General features: G+C 42.6%; 1 protein-coding gene across 1 annotated transcript in view; it reads right to left on the reverse strand.

Moving 5' to 3' along the window:
* Positions 1 to 3,551: 3,551 nt before the first annotated feature.
* hectd2 (HECT domain containing 2) overlaps positions 3,552 to 14,353 on the reverse strand; it is a 58,521-nt gene continuing 47,719 nt past the window's right edge. The window contains exons 19-22 of the mRNA XM_086258726.1: positions 12,519 to 12,625; positions 9,719 to 9,834; positions 8,561 to 8,704; positions 3,552 to 7,507 (exon numbers count right to left, since the gene is read on the reverse strand). Coding sequence (XP_086114852.1) covers positions 7,387 to 7,507; positions 8,561 to 8,704; positions 9,719 to 9,834; positions 12,519 to 12,625 — 488 coding nt within the window. The 3' untranslated portion in view covers positions 3,552 to 7,386. The remainder of the gene's footprint in view (positions 7,508 to 8,560; positions 8,705 to 9,718; positions 9,835 to 12,518; positions 12,626 to 14,353) is intronic.

Below are 14,353 nucleotides of genomic sequence, written 5' to 3' on the forward strand. Positions count from 1 at the left end.
GGCAAAGACCAAGGAACTGATCGTGGACTTCAGGAAGACCAGGAAACACTTGACCCCTGTTTCAATTCAGGGGGTCAGTGTTGACATTGTGGAGGACTATAAATACCTTGGAGTACACATTGACAATAAACTGGACTGGGCTAAAAACACCACAGCACTTTACAGGAAGGGCCAGAGTCGTCTCTATTTTTTGAGGCGACTGAGGTCCTTCAACATCTGCCAGAAAATGCTGAGGATTTTCTATGAGTCTGTTGTGGCCAGTGCGATCCTCTATGCTGTTGCATGCTGGGGGAGCAGGCTGAGGGTCGCAGATGCCAACAGACTTAATAAACTGATCCGTAAGGCCAGCAATGTTGTGGGGATGGAGCTGGACTCCCTCAAGGTGGTGTCGGAGAGGCGGATGCTGTCCAAGATAAAGACAATGTTGGATAACACCTCCCACCCACTCCATGACATGCTGGTCAGTCACAGGAGCTCGTTCAGTGAGAGACTGAGATTACCGAAAAGCACCACTGAACGACACAGGAAATCATTCCTGCCTGTGGCCATCTCCCTGTACAACGCATCCACTTAACACACTGTTTGCTGCTACAACTACACATGTTTCTTTTCCAACTATTTATTTATGAGTGACTTATGTATGTATGTATATATATGTATATATTGTACTATTCTTAGTTAGCATATTGTCTGTCTTGTCTTAATGTTGGTTTATAATGGAGCACTGTAACAAAAAATAATTTCCCCCAGGGATCAATAAAGTATTCTGATTCTGATTCTGATATCTACTTTATGATTTAATTGATATTAAACAAAAAATGACAAATTATGCATGAAATTCAACTTTTACAAAGATATTTTTTCCCATTTTATGCCGTGTGTCTCCTTTTGTGCTCTTCATGTCAAACGTGGCTAAAGTCTCCAAGAATGAAGTCAGTGTAAAGTAAAGCCACTCTGTTTCCTTTTTCTGCTCTTCACTCCGTATGACCTCAGTGGGAGTGGATCTTTCTTTATGTGGAGCAGCCATTTGGATGAAGTTTTCCTAAATGAGGATGAACTAAAACAGCTTGTTTCAGACAGACGATGAACTGAGGGAACCAAGCATGAAATAATAAGGATTATTTTTACCTGATTCATGTAAAGCTTCTCCAGCAGAGCCTGAGAATTAAATATTGAGTTCAAATTAGGAGGCTCGCCTTTAACTTGCAGAAAGTAATAATTGCATTGTGGCTCCTTTTCAGTGACTGCTTCACTCACAACAAAATAAAAAAAGTCTATAGTCATGGTGCTGCAAAGCAATAATCCCCTTTCTTTCTTTTTGCCTTTTGCAACACATTTGGCAGCTTGACGTCACGCCTCACTCAAGTTTTTAATTTAATGTCCTGTGTCAGTGTGAAGAGGTACTAATCTGTCATTTCAGATCTAAGCTAAATCACATCATCACAAACAAATCTGTCACATTACTGTTTATGAATGTCCGTTTTTACAGGCAGTCCCATGCTGGGAGAGAGCCACACGACATCAGCATGAAAGTAACCCGACCCAAAGAAGTGTGTGCCCTGATGATTAGCCAGGACACAGCAGGAATTTATAATGTGACCCAGTTACCATTTTATCTGACACAGGTATCATTTAAAGTCTGGACACCTAATATTCTGCAAATTGCTCCACTTTGAACTTTGGCTTGAAGCTTGTTTGGTAAATGTTTAATGAAGCAATGTTATTCCACGTTGCTCTGCTAATGGCACAGGGAACAAACTAAGGAAAGTAGGCATAGTGCTAGCGAGAAGCTTTGAGCGCTACATTGTGAGTGAGCTACCGATTAACCTTGCAGTGTCAGCGGTTTCCCATCAGCACCTTGACTGCTGGCAGAGACTAAACTGGGACAAACCAGCCGGGATAATCTGCACAGAAACAAAAACAGAGAAGCGAAGACTTTGAAAAAAAAGGGTTTGTGTCAATAACAATCCACCAATGACTGCACCGCCACAGCCACTCCTCTACTGCTGTCGTGGAGTCGTGTGGAGTTATGATGATAACAGATCAATGAAAAGATGAACTAGATTTAAAAGAAGGAATCCTCAAGGTTGCTCTGCTGATCCACACAGGAAGCAGCGCTAACATAAAAAAACAAAGGACTAACTTAAGGTCATTGTCCAGACACTTGGCAAATTTGTGTGCTTATTTTTGAACATGAATAGAGAGAAAATTGCAGACTCAGCCAGACGGGAGTCCTATTAAAAAGTATAATGGTGGACTGTTGTTTGGTTATTTAGTAACAAAGCCGTGCTGGCCATGGCCTACATATTTCTGTTTGTTTAGCAAACGATAAGGTCTCTTGTTCCCGGCATCAATGTGGGCCGCCTCACCACGGCGGAGAGGCACAACAAAAGGGGAGGAAAAAATATGCATGAGAAAAAAGCAATGTCAGTGTGAACTGGTGTCTAAACTTAAGGAGAGAAAAGGAGAGAGGAGGCGTGTTTGTGTATTTGGGGTGTGGAGGTGAAGCAGTGCATAAACAGCTACTTGTTCACCATCACACTTCATCTTAGTCACAGTTATATATGGTTCATATGTTTTTGGACAATTACATCAGTTATTCATCATTTTAATTCTGTAAACCAAGTAGTTTTGCCACGATATTCATCTTTGATTGATACTGACGCCTATGAACTTGGTTGTTTCTGTGTTTTAGTTTTTACTCTTTGATTGGTGTGTATGTACTTGTCATAATCATACTGCTCTCCATCTTGGCCAGGTCACTCCTGAAAAAGAGATTTTAAATCTATTAATTTTCAGAGGCTCAAAAGTAGCTGCTTGAACTCTCGGTAAGAGCTCCAAAGAGACGCTGACGATGGTGAGGGACACCATGATTAAGATGAAGAAACAAAGTTAACATATCAGACATAAAGCAGAAACGTCAGGAGCGGCCAAATCAACAATCTGTACATGAAAAGGCCTGAAAGACCTGAAGCTGTCGAACACAACAGGAGGTAACGCTATTTTATAAGCGTGTGTCTGCCAGTGGATCTGGTCTGAAGAGAGGACGAGCATCATTTGATAATGTCCATGGGCTCCAAACTTTGATGCATTTTTTTGTTAAAATGTTTGAATTAAACTGAAAATCTGCACTTCAGTTGTTTGATTGAAACCCTGGTGGACCTGACCGCATGTCTGAGAGTTTCAGTTTGAAGCCAAACTGAATGCTTCACCACCGCCGCTGATGAGTCAGGTTTGCTGGTATCCTTGTTCAAATTTGAAGTAGAGCTATTTGCACTTGACAGACACTTATTATCACGAAGCCACAATTTGCACTGCACTGTGATGCTGTGACCTAAAAGCTGTGCTCGCCTCGAGGTGAGTTACCAGTCTTGATCTGCAGCTCCTCTGGTGCAGCCACAAAACCTAAGCTAAACTAATCCAGCTGCCCAGTGAGAAGCTGCAGGAGGCTGTGGTGGTCTGTGCAGCTGCCAGCTTGAACACCAGGATGTGCATGAATTAAAATAAAACTGGATGGAAAGAAAACTCAGGAGACCAGTTTCTGGATAGAGACGAGCCCTCATCGGCTTTTACTGTAAATACTTGTGGAGCAAACACAGTATGTTACGTAAGATTTGGGCAGCAGAAAAGCATAACAGGTTTCAAATATGAGTCATGCAAAGTCAACCCATGATAAAACCCAACAAAACACAGGATAAAACACATTTGACACCTTCCCTGTGAAAGCAAACACGAGACTTTACTTTTTAAGTGGCGTCTGCACTTATTTACATATCGGACGTGAAAATTATTACACCGCAACAAATCTTTGAATCGGTTTGAACTATTTTCAAACTGATTTTCAAGAAGGTCTCTGCACTGCTGTCTCCACTGCATAACCTGACACAGCTTGGTCTTATTCACGTAAAACACACCCGGGTCAAATCAACATTTCAGGAAGACACTTGAGTGACATCATTTTACCCCCGACGTCCACGTTCCTCTCAGTTTCCGTCTCCCGACATGTAAAATGTGTCTTTTTTTGTATTTAGCAAAGCGGCTAACGTGATGCAAATGTGCCACGGAGGCCTTCTCCAACAGATGCTTGGAGACAGGCTGCCTCTTCTGGCTCCTACTGCTGCTCATTAAATGACAGAAAGGACCCATTGTTGCGTCAGGGGCTTTCTCAGACCCTATAGCTGAGTGTGAAAGACTGACCCAGATTAGGTTGATGTTTGGATGGCGCATCCATACGGCTTGCTCGGCTGTTGCTTGGTTACTTCAGTGTCTTTTTAGGATTTCAGACATTTTGCCATGGTAACATTGCATAAGAGAGCGCTGGGGGTTTGGAATTACCGCCGCCCAGCTGTAGAGAGAGGAGAGAGCGGCTTCGAAGCCAAAAAAGTTCAACAAAGTTAAAGAAGCAGAGAGTCTGGATGCCAACCGGCTTTTTACCCCACTGATTAAACTCTGCAGTGAACGAATTTTAAGGCCTTCCAAATAACTTTGCTCCCTTGAACTGAAGCTACAACGTAACAACTGCAGAGTCATTGTTACACTATAAAAACCACTTTGGGGAAAAACAGCAGCACTGCACTCGTGATGGAAATGATGATGGCTCTATTTGATTATGCAGGGAAGAAAAATCGCATTATTTTCTTTCTAGGAAGATCAAAGAATCTCTTGTGCTGTAAATTTTAAATATAAATCAATCCTCACCGCTCTGAAACTGACACTTAACGGCCTCTTGAGCTCTAAATGGGTCACTTTCCACTACTGATAAAGTTAAACTAAACCTTTTTGTCTGAAATACCTGATTACTCAAGGGCATGTGAACACAATGAGTAAAACAGTGTCCCATTCCTGCTCCAAAGCCTCAAAATAACCTCATCTCGACTACAGAATGAACCCTGAAATCCAGAGAACACAGTCACCTAATAACCAGTTCTTTTTTCAGTGAATCTGTGTGTCTGTGTGAAGATACGGCAAATGTTGGGTTAACACAAATCTAGGTTTTGGTGTAGACCTAAAGACTCGTACTAATCTCATCAACAGTTACTCTGCGTTTCTCAGGACCCGAGTGCAGTGCTGCGTTTGGTTCTGTTCGATGATGGATCTCAGATTTTGGCTCAGAGTGTCTCTCTGTTCCTGCTTTCTGTGACAGCCACGGCTCCACTCTGCGCATGGGTGGAGGGGCATGCAGTTTCATTGAACTCAGTGCTTTCCCAGGCCTCTTACCCCCAAGTTTAACCCACTGGATACCAAATCTTAACCCAAGGATAAAGCTAATTCCGATTTTTGTTGGATGTGGAAACAACAATAGCGAGTCGTAAAGTTCCAACTTTTTGAAACGTTTATGATGCTGGTGGCAAGAATGGACATTTTTCATCAATTTAAATAAGTGTCCGAAATAAGTCCAATAAGGAAATTAACGAGCAGTGCATGTCAGACAGAGGTGCTTAACTCGAGTTGTTTCTCTCGGGCACAAAGATGACTTTGTGATAAAATCTGTCAGCCCTCGGCTACAGGCCGGCTCTCAGCCCGAGGGCAGCCGTCACTCATGAAAACAAAAGAAGAAAACCAAAATTAAAAAAGAAAACAAATATTAATCAACAGCTCAGCTTTAACTGCGTCATCATTTCAAAACATTTCAAAGAACTGCTGCAGCCTTTGTTCCATAAAACAGGCGGCAATGTCAAAAAACAAGCAAAACACTGTTCACAAGACGATCGACGTACATCTGACGGTAGCACATCCAGCAAAGCTTTAAGTCCTCACAGTGCAAACCAAACAAAACCATATGCAACACGTTTCAAATGCCTCAGTCAGGACTGACACTAATCTCCCCTCCGGAGGTGTTTCTGTCCGAAACATTCGCCTCCGGTTTCTACTTTTACTTGATTTAAATGAAAATGTTTAAATGATGAGTTTTCAGGAGCGTGCTACTGCCGAACTTCCTGTTAGGCCAGAGCCTCTCCAAAGTAAATGTTCAGTGGTGGGCAAACAGCAGGTCATTGGTTAAAAATGACTCGATTTGAATATTTACCCAAAGAAAGCAGCAACCTTTAAGAGACGTTTAGTTTTTAGTTATATAAGGTTTAAGGGAACAAATATAACCGGGTTTCAGTGGCAGGGACCTACAAATATATGAAATTCTGTATAAAACATAACTTTTTAAGATAGTTCTATTTCTTTTTGTATGGTATCTACAGGGTTGTGTAAAAGTTCTGAAACAATGCAAAATGATTTATAGATCTACAGCTGTCATTGCGTGTGCCAGACCCCGAGGTTAGATTTAGGGTCCTACTTTACTCCATCTTATCCTCTAGTTACAGCTTTCCCCTTGGCAAATATACCAAGCTCCCAGCATCCCTTTGCACTGCCCTGCACAGGTATACCCGTCCCTGAAACCTCAACACCTTAACTGCAGTTTGAGACGGTCTGTGATGGCACATCCATCCATCCATTCTCTTCTGCTTATCCAGTTCAGAGTCCTGGGGGGTGTATGTGGCCTATCCTAGCTACCACAGGGCGAACACTCGTGTGACTTTAGCTAATGAGGAGCCTGCTGGCAGAAACATGGGAATAGTTTAACCACACCATCCCTTTCAGGGGCTCCAGCACACATTAGGATTAGTTTTTTTATTGGCCTTTTATCATCATTATTGTTTCGTCAGTAGTTTCTGTGTCATTTCTTTATTAGTGTATTTTTTCTGTTATGTTCACCTGTATTTATCGTGCTTTGTGATTTTCTGCAGGGCAGTTTCTTCTGCATTAGCTTTTCTTTTGCCCTGTCTTTTGTTTGAATTTAGTATTCTGCTGCTCTGCTGCAGAGATCAGTGTCTGTCTTTAAAACATAACCATTTTTGTCTGCGACTATTTATCCAGCCACTCGGCAGGTCAGCTGTTCCAAGCATCTCGGCCCTTCGTGTTATCCCAGACTGACTCCGTGGTGTTGCCATTAGCCATCATCACTCAGGACTCTTTGTTCTCTCACTGTCTGAAATTTGTTCTTTATGAATCTGGCTGAACGTTTGGGACTGTTGTGATGAATTTAGGTTTGAACACACGCCTCCTTCACTGTATTCTGTGGTGGGTAAGCATGAAGTAAACTAAAGTGCTTAAAGAGTTGGTGTTGTTGGTGTTGTTGAATCACAGAATGAGTCCACGGACAAACTAAAGGATTTCTGGAGTTTCTCTGCAGCTGTTTTCCTGGCAAAGCTTCCATCTTGTGCACCGCAGATTTGAATCATCGATGAATCCATCTTCATAAGAAAGTTGCTCAACGTGTTGACTCACAACGAGCAACTTATTTCCTTTCTGATCTCAGATGCGTTGCGGGAAAAGTTTCAGATAGCACTGCAAACAGTCTGTGTGTATATGTGGGAGTTTGTGTGTGCAGATTAGTCACTCAAGGCCAAAGCCCTCAGCATTGGAGATGGCAATGGTCAGTTTCTGTTTGAGCTCCTTCCTGGTTCGATACGGAGGCAAACAGATCTGATTGAAACAGGTGTGAGAGATCGGCAGCCTGCGGAGAGAAAAAGAAAAACAAAGTTATACAGTGAAACATAAAGAGGTGCCAGGGAAATCACTCTTTCATCACCCTTTTCTGTTGAGGTTGCATCACTTTAAAATGATTGCATCAAGACAAAAAGTCAGAGATGTTAACACTGACCACTGAAGCCTCACTGAGGCTGCAGCTGCTGCACAGAGGGATCAGCAGAAGCCAGAGCTCCTCTGCACAGCAGCACTGCTCATGCATTCTTCACATGATACTTTTCTGACAAAAAAAACTTTGTAAAGGGAGATCAAACGCAATAATTCCAGATGACAAAGTCTCTAATTAACAACTGCAAAGTGTGACAATCACTTGTGAGTGCGGCAGAAAAACCCACATGTCCAAATTGTTAATCCCAAAGTTGATCATCGAATGCCTCCATAATTAATATTATACAGCCCAATATATACAGAGCTGTTAGCATTTTCCCACACAGCTTTATTTATCTATCAGCTCCTGGTGCTTCGACAAAAGGAACGAAGAAAAGGAAACAATTAAGGAAACATTTTAGAGTGTGTTTAGTTAGAGATTAAAGGTGTGTGTGTGTGTGTGTGTGTGTGTGTGTGTGTGTGTGTGTGTGTGTGTGTGTGTGTGTGTGTGTGTGTGTGTGTGTGTGTGTGTGTAAGCAGCAGTGGGCCAGCTTGCTCATTCCTGACCCAGATCCAGAGTTGGTTAAAGTTCAACAGTGAGTCTTATGTAAACAGCTCCACAAATCGAAACCTCCAGCGAGTCAGCCGGGGGAGTTTCAGCCAAGCGACTCGAACGCTTCCGAAACTCTAACCCGAAAAATGAGGATGGAAATGAAACAATTTTGTCTGATCAAGACACTCGATTTATTCTTAAAGACTGATTATGCAAACTGTTCAAAGAGTCTGTGTTTGTTCCCAGAGGCACCTGCAGTCAAGTGTGCAGACCTCACACAGGCAGGCAGCTCTGAGGACTGCTCCGTGTGCATTATGTTTCAGAGCTGACAGTGTGCAGCCCGAGTCCTCGTCTTAATATGGCAGTTTTTCAAAAACCTACCAGTCGGTCGGGACATCAATCTTGGCGATTTTGAAGTTGAGGTCGGCCATTCCTCCGACTGGAACGCGGTCGCTCCCTGTGGCAAAGTGGAGGAGCTTCTTTTGCAGTTCCAGAGGGAAGGCCAACACCACATCCCAGAAACATCTGCAACAGCACGAAGATCATATAATAAAATAAACAAATCAATTACAGAGACTCGGAGAGGGGAAGTGGATTCTCTAAGGGTTAAAACGAGAAAAGAAACACTTGGACGCTCGCTGTCATTCAAACAGTAACTACAGAGAGAGAAAAGTCAATAAAATAAAAAGGAAAAATGAATATCATGATCACTGAGAGCCCTGCGACAAACTGTCCGTCCCACCCCGACCCTGGCATTGCTCCCGTCCAAACTTACTTGCTTGTAGCCTTCAACGTTTCTCGCTTTGTTAACGTTTAAAGGTGAGTTCGATCGTGTGACATCATTTATATGATTATTGCAATCTTTATGTGTGTGGTCGAGACACCAACATTAGCTGACAAAACAAAGCGCAAAATGAAACTTTAATCAGACAAACACTAACAAGAATTTTTGAAACTGCTGGCATCACAGCAGGCAGACAGCACTGAAGTTGTATAACAGGCCTGCAGCTGCTTGTCAGCAGCACGCTGAGTTACAATATCTGCGGCACACAAGTGTCGGCATTTTCCTCCCTCACCGCCACAAACAAATGCCTGGGTGTGTGTGTGCGTGTGTGTGTGTGTGTGTGTGTGTGTGTGTGTGTGTGTGTGTGTGTGTGTGTGAGTGAGAGAGAGAAAAACAAGTGAGAATTACACCCTGCGAGAAAATGAATCCAAAGCAAACATTTGCACCCTGCACACGTTACTTCCACCTTATTTCAACAAACAATCAGAGCTGAGGAGAGACAAAAAGGGTCGTAATTCCACTTTATGGTCTGGAGCGACAATAAAAGTCAAAGGAGCCGAGCAACAGTAACATTTTAACGGGTGCGCTGACCTCATCACATTATGTAATTTGTGCATGGAAAACTTACAGTGGGGTCAGCCTAAAAACAGAAAATGTACAGAGGTTCTCTGTCCAAGCAGAGAGTGGGAGGTATGTGTGGACTTCCTACGCAGCAGTTAGCTAGTGTTAGTAAACAGGAAGTGCTGGGGTCGTACCGTACGGTGGCGTCGGTCTTGCTGTATCCTTCGTACTGAGCAGCTTTCTGCAGGGCGCTCATGTCGAGCTCTGGACTCCCGCACACCAACATCTCCACCTCCTCAGGCCGAAGCAACTGCAAACACCAGACGATAAAACACAAATGATATACGATTCAGAAAAAAACCTCAGCCGCGATGTTTGTTTTCCCACATTAATGTTCAACACAACACCAATTATTCACACATGTGTGCGGCTGTAATCTGCAGCTGTCTGGTTGGTGGGTAGTTTCCTCCTTTATAACAATTTCATAAAGGGGATTTTGTTTTGTAAAATATCCTCTTTGGTTTGTGTTCAGGCTTAAAGTTACTTAAAGTTGTGGTGTTGTAAACTGGTGTTGGCTGAACAATACAAACTAACTGACCAGAAGGTTATTCTGTTCATGATGTTGGACAAGAAGTCACATTAGGTCAATAACCAACATGTCGCATCATCTTCAAACTATTCTGACGTGTCTGAGGTGCAATGATTCGGCACACTTTGGTCTAATTCTAGTTTCCTGCAGGCTCCTCCAGCCACAGCCAGAGAAAGACTGGAATTTTTTGATCATGAGGTCCATCTGTTTTATTTCCTAATAGAATAAGACTGCATGAATTTCAGTCTTATTCAATTAAATCAATTGATGCAGTTTTATTTCTGGAAATCATATGAATGTGGGCTGGAGCACCCTGCTCAGCTGTTCTTATTACTGCACTTCATGCAGTCTGAGCTTATGTTGAACTCTGTTTCTTCAGTGCTGTACAGGTTACACAAAATATGTAATAAATGGAAACAGTCCCTAAATTACCGATAAATATAAACTAAAGACAAAATAAAACAAATATGTTTAGCAAACATAAACAGATTTCCATTTAATAAGCAGAATTTGACATTTTAACCTTGGAAGTCTAAATGTTTTAACCCACAGAGCTGATGTCACTATACAGAAGCTCAGCAGCCTTGCCACATACCAGCTTCTTCTAAATTAATAAACGAAAACATAACACCACCTAAACACAGAATCGCTTCCGCTGCTCGGGCGGTGTAAGTGAAGCTCAAACAGCAAACGAGGAGGAGAAACAGGAAGTCTCGTCAGAGCTCAGCAGCTGATAGCATCCGATGTGTCAAACAGTCAACTTCACAGGAATCCAGTGAAAGTTTCACTTTATTTTCTATAAATGAAAAATAAACTGCCTGCAAGGTGAAAGCAGGTTATGAGCACGCAGCCTCATCCTGACCTATCTGTGCAGGACAAAGACTGAAACAGCGAACCGCAAAGAACGAAGGAAAACAAACTGATCTTGAGACATCTGACCAGTTCACTTAGCTGCTAGAAACTCCATCAATACTCAGCGCACAGACGCAAAGTGTAAAACCCTCAAAGCCAAACACGCCCCCATCAAAAATACTGTAGGGCTGTCTCATCACATCTTGAAACGTCAGCGGGTGCGGACGTGACTCAAAGACTGACAGTAAACGGAAGAGTCAGAGTCATGTCAGAAAAACTGAAACGCCATGCTTCTCTGCTGTGTTGGCAGACAGAGAGCTGCACACAGCCCTTTCAGCCACTGTCTGTGATTTTCATGCTTTATTTTTCATCTTTAATGTTCATCTCATGACCCTGATAAGGTGACAAACTCAGTCATTCGGCTGAAAGAAAGAGAAAGACATGATGGTGTAGGCATGTCCACTCAAGAGGCAGGCCAAGGACACTGGACGGTTTGTGTCTCTCACCTCCAGAAGAGCTGGAAGCGCTGGCTCATCTGGAGGTCTGGGTATCTCTGATTAGACTGCCGAGTCTAGGAATAGTTTGGCTGACTTGTTAATGTTTTATTGTAAGTTTAGATAAGACAGGAAGAGCTCTAGACTTTTGGTGTACTTGTAAAATTAGTTGCAGAAGAAGTGCAGTAAGCAAAGATGAGTTAGGCCAGTGTTTCCACATCAGTGTGTGTAGATTCCCAGTGATGTAACTTTCCTCATTGTGCACTCCGATTTGTTGTAATGCAAAAGCTACTCCAAAAACCCAAAACCAAACACCTGCTCAGCCATCGTGTCTGCAGTCGTCTGCACCCACAATCACAAGCAAATTTAATCCAGTCCTACAGTGACTGTAAACTGAAATGTATATATCACTAAACTAATCATAAATGATCAAAACCATCATAGAGACATTCCTGGAAAAGCACACGGACACGGTACGCATGCCATTTTTTCCCAAACTGATATAAGGAGGCCAGTGGAGCGAGTTCGAGCCTGAGACCTGCTGCCACTTTACTCTTTACAGTTTGACTCGTCGTTTGTCTGACCCAGATTCAGACTCGGCTGATAAACGGGGGTCAAACTGGGCAGCTTTATCTCTAACTGTAAGAAAGACTGTGGGTTTGACTCCATAATCTAAAACGTCCTACGAACACAAAAAATAATCAACGCATGAGGGTTTTCTTTCCTTCACGGTTGCTGCTCAGGAAGCGATAAATCTTACATGACTGGCACTATTTGAATTGTTTCTCCAGCAAATTTATACACAGTTTATCTCGAAACAAACAGAGAACTGGTATTTTGAGAAGCCCTTCACTGGATGGAGTGCACAGTTTGGCCTGTTCTATCTCCCTCGAGTTTAATTCGAATGTTTAAAATGTGACAGAGAAATATTTTAAAGGTGCCATGATCAGGTGGAAGGGAATGGATGGGTGTCTTTGCGTAAGAGTCTATGTTAAGAAATGCTTAAGAAAAGGATAAAGCATATTGGTCTTTAAATAACACATTTTGTAGCAGACTCACCATGAGTGCGTCCGATGCGCACACACTGTGGAAGCCGTGGTAGAAGGCAGCAAACTGTTTATAAATGGATTTATTCAGCAGGAAGTCGACATAGAGCTGGACATACTCTGTGGAAAGAGAAAAAACAGTTTGATTTCCATTACAAACATTTGCCCTTCAGCCTTGGCTCCTCTGTTCAGCAAACACAGCGAGAGGGATGCTGGTAACGAGTGGGCCCGGACCCCAACAAGAGCCACTGGATGGAAAATCAAGTTTAATAAGAGAAGCAGAGTTGATGTGCTCAGCTGGACTTTATCCCCCCAGGAGGAACAAAGAGGCTTTTTACCTGAGCCAGGTTTCACTGCTCGCATGGAGTTAAAGAGCACAGAAGGCGCAATAAAGGCGTTCCTCAGGATTACACACTCGAGACTCTTAAAGACTGCAGGACAGTAGCTCTCTTTACATTAATGAGGATGTTGGATCACAGAGCTGATTTCACGCTGGAACAATTTCGTCACTAAGTGCACTGCATTAAAAGTTCAGAGACTGCGGAGTCTTATATGAATCCATCAGCCCAGCGCTGAAATATCTTTCCAGCTATTCAGCGAATGCTCATCCGAACCAATCCGTTGATTTTACATCCAGCTTCTTATGCTGCATGCTTATCAGATGATGGTCTCAGCATCTACTGAATTTGCTGCCAACACTAACGGTTCCCATGTGGTTTGCCACTGTAGTTTTCTGGGAGATCATGAAGACGGTAGAAAACTGCAGACACCCGTCTACCTGCAGAGAGCATCTGCTGCCAGATGGAGGCTTTTTACAACACTGTGGGAAATGTGAGTCACTCTTGCTTGTGTTGTTGGTCCGTCAGCCACAGAGAAGAGCACAGTCACAAAACACACTGTTAAAATAAAAGAACAGGAGAGGAGTGTGCCTCCTTCCCTGTTCTGGTCCACTTTTGAACCCATAGTTGGTTCAAACCAATAGTTACTGGTTCAAAAGTTTTGATCTAAGAAATACAGCTATCAAAACTTAGTCTAATAATCAATTTTGTATCTTAACTTTGTAACACTACCGTCATCTCATGTCTTGATGTTTCCAAAAGCCTTTTCATTTGCCTCAATTAAAATTAGAAACTCTGTTCTCTAAAATGACTCCAACTCAGATGCCTGGCTTTCAACAAGAACAAGACCTCTTATGCTGACAGGACAGCCTGAGATCTTCAGGCAACGGTCCAGAGAGGCACCTAAAGGTGACTTTGCTGTCAGGTAATGAACTAAAGAAACCTGATTAATGTCATCAACAAAGTTTTATCAGAGAGCCTTTATTGACCTCATGTGATTATAATGATGATCCCTATGAGTGCTATAGTTTGTAGCTGTGTAAAAGGTCAAGTGCACATAAAAGGTAAAAACCATATCTCCTTTCAAGGTCATCTTCTTGTGCACCTCCGGATTGCTTTCAGCAATATATTTGGATCACTCTCTAAATGTCCTGTTTTGATCGCTGCGTGGACGTATCTGTGATCTCAAAGAACCAGTTTAAGTTCAGGGCATCAGGTCACGAGTGCAACCACCACCCTTTTATTACTTCCACAGTTCAAAGGCTACGCTGTGTACTGTTTACTATGAATTTGTCACCTAGGGTCAAACTGCCAAGTTGTACTGTAACTTATGAAGTTACTAAACTCTAAACCCTAGACTCAGTCTCAAATTTACTCCTACTACTTACTACTATTTATTATGACTGTGCCCTTCAGTGTTTGGCTGTCTGATTTTCTGTTTCATACTTCAGAAGGTGAGTATCATCTGCAGCACAGTTTAGTTTTGCAGTACAGTTCATCCTCAATTAAA

Source organism: Aulonocara sp. 'chitande type north' Nkhata Bay, linkage group LG13 (genome assembly GCF_057382095.1).
Source record: "Aulonocara sp. 'chitande type north' Nkhata Bay isolate Kocher_YH1m ecotype deep benthic linkage group LG13, A_spYH_male_GT1.1, whole genome shotgun sequence".
In the NCBI taxonomy this organism is placed as follows: domain Eukaryota; kingdom Metazoa; phylum Chordata; class Actinopteri; order Cichliformes; family Cichlidae; genus Aulonocara; species Aulonocara sp. 'chitande type north' Nkhata Bay.